Source organism: Mauremys mutica, chromosome 4 (assembly GCF_020497125.1).
Source record: "Mauremys mutica isolate MM-2020 ecotype Southern chromosome 4, ASM2049712v1, whole genome shotgun sequence".
Taxonomy (NCBI): domain Eukaryota; kingdom Metazoa; phylum Chordata; order Testudines; family Geoemydidae; genus Mauremys; species Mauremys mutica.
In genome coordinates, this window is record NC_059075.1 from 120,885,936 (window position 1) to 120,893,512 (window position 7,577).

The window sequence follows — 7,577 nt, forward strand, 5'->3', positions numbered from 1 at the left end:
CATGCAAGGGTTATTTAGTTCTTTTACAACCATGGTTGAAACATCTGTTCCTGTTGTCCCAGGTATATCAGACATTTTAGCCAACCACCTGGATATTGTATTCCTAGTTAGAGGACCTGTGGACTTGCCAAATACCCTAATTTGTTCCATGGCGCAAGGTCCATGAGGGAACTCTCGGGGTTGTCTCGTGTATCACTCCCACTCAGCCCTTCTAGACTGTCAGAGCATCACCTCATTAACCCCTCCTGGGCCTTGGAGGTGGCCTGTTTTACAGACCTTCCAGGCACAGAGAGATAATGAGGCTCAGTGGCAGGACTAGGAATAAAACACAGCTCTGGTACTTCCTGCCCCATATTCATTCCCAGAGAGCGCCCCAAGGCTCCTGCCCATCCATTCCTACCCAAGGGCAGGGGAGTCAGATCCCTGGCAGTGCAGCATCTACCGGGGACAGAGGCACCCACGCAATTGCCAAACACACCCTGCCATCACATAAATGCCTGGTAAGAGAGGGACTGATGCAAACCCTGGTTACTGGCATGGCTGGGCAGAACTCCGTGGCTGCTGCCACATCCACCCTACACCCACTGGAGAAGGAGCAGCTCAGCCTCAGTGGGCATCCTACCCCTCTGCTATGGGCTCCACCATTTACTATAGTGAACCTGGCCGGGCAGGCTCTTCTGCATGGGCCTGTTATTATGGCAGCTGCAAGACTCACCTTGTGGGATGGATGCAGCAGCTCAGCGGGTTGCTAGGCTGCTGGTGCAGCCAGGTGACAGGATGTGCCCAGCAGGGCTGGAGGCAGAAGTCCAGCAGCTGACAGCTGCCAACTGCAGGTGACAGGGTGATCTATTGCTACAGGCATCAGCCTGGCAGGAGGGATCAATCAAAGGCCCTGTTATCTGATACATGTCTGGCCACCCCTCTAAGTGTCCCTCATGCCCAGCCTTAATCCTCACTACCATCCCCTTTCCTTTCACCTCAGGCCTACCTCACCACTCTATTTCTTTCTTTTTACAGATCTATCCCATACCCAACTCCATGCTGCCCCCTCCCAGCAATTCACTCTTCACACACAGGCTCCCCCATTCCTCTCTAGCCCCCCTGCTTCCTTGTGTCCCCTTAGAATTTACCTACAGCAGTGGTGTCCAATCTTTTTACGCACAAGATCACTTTCTGAATTTAAGATCAACCCAGGACCTACCCTGCCCCTCTCACTCCATCCCCCCCACACTCAATTTCACCGGGCTGAGGTAGAGGTACAGGCTCTGGCCTGAGCGGTTCGGCGTGTGGGAGGGGTCTCTGGGATGAGCCTGGGGCAGGGGTGCAGGAGGGGGTGAGGAGTGCAAGCTCTGGAAGGGAGTTTGGGTGTGGGCTCAGGACTGGGGCAGGATCTTGGGGTGCAGACTCTGGACTGGGGTTTGGGGTGCAGGAGGGGGTGTGAGGTATAGGCTCTGGCCAGAAGGCACTTGCCACAAGTGGCTCCTGGTTGGCAGTGCAACGGGGCTATGGCAGGCTCCCTGCCTGCTCTGGCCCCACGTCGCTCCTGGAAGCAGCTGGCATGTCTCTGCAGCCCCTGGAGCAGGGGGGGAAAACAGGCAGGCGGCTCTGCGCGTTGCCCCTGCTCCTCTGCACTGACTCCACAGCTCCCATTGGCTGGGAATTGAAACCAATGGGAGCTGCATGGGTGGCACTAGTGAGTGCAGGCAGCGCACGGATACCCGCTGCTCCTTCTGGGGCCACAAGCCTTCTCCCCATGCTGAATGGCTCCTGGACAGTGTGTCTGGTTCCCTCCTGCCAGCCCCACCACAGTTTGTTGTGGACACTCCCTGCGCCTTACATTCCTCTGGATGAAAAGGAGAGAAGAGGACACAGGCTTGGCTGGTATTTTCTGTTTCATTTCTTTGGCCAGAGCAATATTTCTGCATGGATCAACAAATCCCTTCTCAATTACAGCCCAGATGTGGTTGGAAGCAATCCACCCTCATCATCCTCTCCTAGCTGTTGCCAGGAACCTCTTCAACGAGTTAGTGGGTCACCTCAGGCTGATTTCCAACAGGAGTCCAGCAAAATAAAAACCCACCCTCCTGTTGTCAGTCTCAGCAGAAAGGCCAAGGCAAGAAGGACGAACACCCACCTCAAACGTGGGGAAGAAGCAGATTGATGGGAGAGAAGCTTGGCCTATTCTAGGCAGCTGGGACTTCTGTCCTTTACCGCAGACCAAGGTGACAGCCCATTAAAAACATAAGACAGCAACAGACACAGCACCCAGCCCACAACCCAGGTCCCTACAAACCCAAATCTTTTTCCATGTGGTTCCTCCTAACAGAAGATCAAATTATTGAGGCACAGGCCAAGACAGACACCAGAAGCAGCTCCCTGCTCCAGCCCTGCTCCCACCAGCTACACAAGCAAGTGAGCGTGCGCTGATTAAGAGGATTCAGGCCCTTAACACCAGGGGCTCCAGTTCACACATTGGCTCAGTCTTTGGTTTATTTGCCCCAAGTCAGGCAATATGAGGACATCTCATCCCTGTCCCATCGGGGCTTATGACACCTCCCGGCGCCGTGGACTGCAGCATCCTGCCTCGCTGGTGCAAGAGAAGACAATGCAGGTTTCCATTTAAGAGCAGCCGTGCAGACTGTGGGTTTGTATAACCCCCTGCTCTTGCGTGTGAGCCAGCAGCGTGTACTCAGTGCAGCTGATCAGCCCACAGCAGGGAGGAGAGGTGATGGGGAGTCCCCAGTGAAGGCATAAGGAGGCGGTGGGCAGGATAGCAGGGAAAGCAGTGTCAGGACAGATGGACCCCAGAGAATCAGCTGCCCTGAGGCTTTATTACTCTTCCCCGCTGCAGCCTCACTCCTTGGCCTCTTTGCGCTGCACCTGGCGTTTCTGCAATAGTGCCAGCGTATCCCGCTTCTCAATCCGGCGCAGCTGCTTCTTCTTGGCACGCTTCAACTTGAGCGGATTCCGGATCTGCAGGGGTGGAGCAAGAGAGAAAAGCTGTGAACCTCAGCCATGGAGCAACACAGACCAAGGACAAAACAACTCTTGGGGACAGCTGGTCAGAAAAAAATGCTGCTGTGGTATCTCATGAGAGTTGTAGTTCAAGTGCCTCATAATCCCACTTCTCCTCTATAGGCTGGGCTGCCTGGTCAGACTACATCTCCCATGATGCATCACACTGTCCCTTCATGAAGCTGTACAGAACGGCCAGTCCTGCCTGTGGTGCATCATGGGAAATGTAGTCTGGCTGGGGAGTCCAGCCTATAGAGAAGAAAGGGAGCATGAGGTAACTCAACTACAACTCCTAGGAGGCATGATGGCAGCTTTTCCAAAAGGAAACATTTCAGTTTTTCAAATGGAAAAAAAAAAAGAAAAGACAGTTCTCACCCCCCACACTCCCAAAAGTTAATCCTCCAATTTTCAATCAAAAACAGTTTCAGTGGAAAGTTTTCAGCCACCCATAGCACTGGGGCAAGTCACACATCTTGGAGCCAAAGCAGGGCTGTTTGCTAAAGCAGGGCTCTGCCTAGTCTAGCTCTGAATAGTTTTAGTGACAGGCTTCTCACGCAACAAAAGACTATTCCACAGGCTCATAGATTCCAGTATGAGGCTGTTTTTCCCACTATCCATCTGGATTTCTCTCTCTCTCCGTTCATTTTCACCCTCTTGTCCCTGCCGTGGGCACTCAACAAGAACCAGTCTCTGCAGAGAGGAAAAACTGGGCTGACCCCAGCAACTCACAAAAATCTGACATGAGTACGTGTCAGGCCTCAACACAAATATGGTTTCCTGAGCAGCAACCGGGACACAGTGAGTACAGGGGGAGGAGCCCCCCAAATGAATCTGTCCCATGTTGGAAAGGTGGGTTCTGGGTCTCCCTGCAGGAGAGGCTAAAAAGCCAGGACACTCACCACTTGTACGACCTCCGCCTTCCGCTCGTTCTCCAGGCGTCGTTTCAAGTTCTCTTCCCGGCGCTGCTTCTTCTCCTGCAGAAACAGCAGAGTGAAGCTTTGATTTTATATCCTGCCATTCAGGGAAACTGCATTCTAGGGTCATGCCCAAGAATGGGAGCAGAGGGGGAAGAGGCAGAAAAGGTGAGAGAGGTCCACAGCAAAGATCGTAAGAGAGATAGAATCAGCGAGGCAAGAGAGCAGAGAGGGCAAGAACTGCAGAGGAGAAGGCTCTTGCACCAGGCCCAGTGAGGTTCTCTCTAGGTACTCTAATAATTAGTTGTGTGCATGTGTGTAGAGATCCTTCTTGGGGGACAGGGGAGCCAACGCAACGAGTGGGTGAGAGCTCCATAATCTAGGGACCTCTGCTATGGAAGTTCTGACTCCTTTCATAAGCCTCTCCCACTGGGGGGTGCATTCACTGCTTCAGTGGAATGCTGGGATCGGAGTTGCAGGAAGGAGAGGCGATCTCAGGTGGCCAGAGAGTCCTACACAGGGCTTTGAATAGCAGGACACACCCCTTGCTTTGCACTCTGTATCCAATGGGGGGGGGGGGCAGAAAAGACAGTAAACATCAGGAAACTGGGGTGATGAGTTCGTGGGGACCTATGCCACTGAGCAGTTGGGCTACTGTGTTATGTACCAGAGGGAGCTTATGTATCAGCTGTTGGGCTTAATTCCTTGGAGTGGTTCCAGCAGGTGGCACTCTTCTGTACTCTCGCAAGTTCTTTTTCTTAGTGCACAAGTCTTATAGATTTAAAAGCCAGACAAGACCATTGTGATCATCTAGTCTGAGCTCAAATTTGCACTTTATTTCTAGTATGCATTTATCTAGCTTCAATTTCGTCACTGGATCTTGTTATGCCTTTGTCTGCTAGATTAAAGAGCCCTCTATTATCAAATTTCTGTTCCTTATGCAGGTACCTACTGACTGATAAAGAGAAGATTAAGGAGTGGCTTGAAGTATAGAATATTGGAATTGGAGAGCGTCCCTTTAAAAAGTGTGCCTCTTAGACAGATATGCTGGGTCATTTAGTTTTGGGTTATGCAGGGTTCTGAGAGCAGTGATCCTGGGAAGGAGGAAGCCACATCAATGGTGGGAGAGTTTGTTCACTGCTCTGATCAGTCAATTTCGGAGGCAGAGTTGCTTTCTGGGAACCAGGCTCTAGTGCTGTTCAGAAATTCCCGGAAGAATAAATTTGCCCTGTATGCTGTTTGACCATCTCTGTTCCAGGACTGGTGTATGCTGGTGTATGGGTAAGCTTGGAAGTATTAGATATTTATCAATAAATGTTTATTTCACCAAACACACTGAAATTGATGAAAAAATATTTCTAGCAATAGTAATTGAAAAGTACAGATGGGCAAAGTAAGAAAAGTGCTGCTTGAGAACTTATTAGGGTTTGATTTAAAGCTATTTACTTTGCATATTTTGACATGATGTTGATAATTTGTGTTTTAACAGCCATAAAGCTTTAGCTCTTTGAATTCCAGTGTTTGACTGTCACTAAATAAATTGTCTGACTCTCCCATAATTTCATACAATTGTGAAAATGTAAATAAAAAACAGAAAAAAATATTTAAAAATAAACATTGATATTATCCATCAAAATGATAAAAAAAATTGAATTCTGCCAAACCTATGAATAGTATAAATACATCAAAGTCACACTTAGATTATACCCACACTGTGTCACTGATTTCTCCTCTACTGGAAAAATAACTGGCAAGGCCCCAAACATTTGCTACCATCCAAAAGAGGGGTGACGCTGGTGTCAGAAGAAGAGGCAATACAATTAAGTTGCATGGTGTGAAGGAAGAGAGAAGGTGGCTAGAGCAAAGAGGAGACAGTCCATGAGATAGCCTGGAGCTAGGATGTGACAGGTTTTTAAACAAAACTGGATCAGGAACGGAAAAGAAAACCAGTGGAATTGTTTCAGGACAGAAGTGAGGGGATTGGCACATGCAAACTGCCACCCCAGATCAGAGATGAGATCCATCCAGCCCAATATTCTGTCTCTGACAGCAGCCCGCACCAGATGCTGCAGAGGAAGATGCAAACAACCCACACGCCACATATGGAACAACCTCCCCAAACAGAAGTTTCTCCTGGAGCCCAGGGTGTTCTTAGTGGTCATCTTAGATCCTGACACAGCAGGACTGGCATCTCAGATTTGTATCCCTTCGTATTTATCATTATCCCACAAAGGGGAATGTGGAGAGATGAAACACAGGGAAATCTTAGGAAGGAGAGCCGAAGATCGGGGTGGAGCTGAAGCAGCAGCATGCACAAGCAATGCTGCAATGGAGGCAACAAAGAAGGTCCCAGACACTGGACAGGAGGGACGTGGAAAGGAGAGAGGTCAGGCTCAAAAATGACACTTAAGTTAGAGGCAAACAAGAGGTGAGTTGAGGTGGGAACTAGAGCTGGGGGGTCTGAGGGAGGCTTCTATAGCCTGAGAGGCACATTTCTGCACTGGAGACTTAGAACTGAGACAGAACAGCAAGGTTACTTGATCATGACAGGCAGAGGGGTGGCAATTCCAAGGTCAGGATACCATGAAATCTTGGGGTTCATTAACCATTGCAGGCCTCCTCTTGGAGCCTAGTTTACCGCTGTGATAACATGTGGGTGCAGGGGAGGGGACACACACACACAATAATTGGGCAGTGAGCTGTGCTGCACCATCCCCTCCCTTTACCTCACGCTCCCTCTGTTTTTCTTCCTGAAGATGCCGGGCAAAATCCTTGACTATTTTCTTCTCCTGGCGCTCTTTCATCTTTCGCTCCCAGGAGGTGCGGAGCGGCTTGTCCTGAATCATATGAGAAAACCTAAAGAAGAAGAGAGGAGAGAAAGAATTCCCATCAGCCACCACCAACACACAGAGGGGAGCATTTACAGTAAGACAGCTTCACACAGCAACAGGCCAGAGTCAGGAACAGATTCCAGAGCACTTTTACAAAGGGGAGAGGTGTTATCCTGGGTGCCCATTTAGCATTAGCGCCCATCTCCAATTCCATCTGTTTGTAATACATCATGGGGAAAGTCACAAGCCTTCCTAGATCCCAGCGCCATAAGCCTCCTTATGCCACCACAACCCTACCCTAGTCTCCCCCCTCCCCCAGACCCACACTCCATGGTCTTACTCCTGGCTCCCCCCCACCCCAGGCGCCCCCCTCCCGTACCCCACCTTCTCGCCCGGCCTCCCCGCTCACCGCTTCTTGCCGGGATCCTTCCACACCCGCCCGGATTTAGGCTTCCCCTTGGGAATCGCCGGCGCCTCCTTGCCCTTCTTGGCCGGATTCCGCCGCTGCAGGGCAGGGGCCGGGGCCGGGGCCACCCCCAGGGTCTCGCCGCGGCCGGGCTCCCCGGGGGCACCCGCTTGCCCGCCCTCGGGGCTGAGCGGCGGAGCCCTGGGCTCCTCCTGGGGTCGCTCGAGCGCCGGCTCTAGCCCCTGCGCCTGCAGCCTCCGGCTCCTCCGCAGCCGCCTGGCGCCCGGAGCCGGCTCCATCCCCACGTGTCCAGCTGCAGCCTCCCGCCGCGCCCCTCTCAGCGCGGAGCAGCTGCCGGCGACGTCATTGGCGCGCGCGACAGGAACTGTTCCCGACTCTACGCGTGCTCAG

At 51.7% G+C, this 7,577-nt stretch overlaps 1 protein-coding gene across 1 annotated transcript; it reads right to left on the bottom strand.

The window, feature by feature from the left end:
* Positions 1 to 2,803: 2,803 nt before the first annotated feature.
* Positions 2,804 to 7,573, bottom strand: CCDC86 (coiled-coil domain containing 86). The gene is made up of 4 exons (XM_045012864.1): positions 7,170 to 7,573; positions 6,656 to 6,785; positions 3,915 to 3,989; positions 2,804 to 2,973 (listed from the first exon to the last, which is right to left on the bottom strand). Exons 1-4 carry the CDS (start codon positions 7,463 to 7,465, stop codon positions 2,854 to 2,856), a joined length of 621 nt encoding a protein of 206 aa, XP_044868799.1. The 5' UTR covers positions 7,466 to 7,573; the 3' UTR covers positions 2,804 to 2,853.
* Between the last annotated feature and the right edge of the window lie 4 nt (positions 7,574 to 7,577).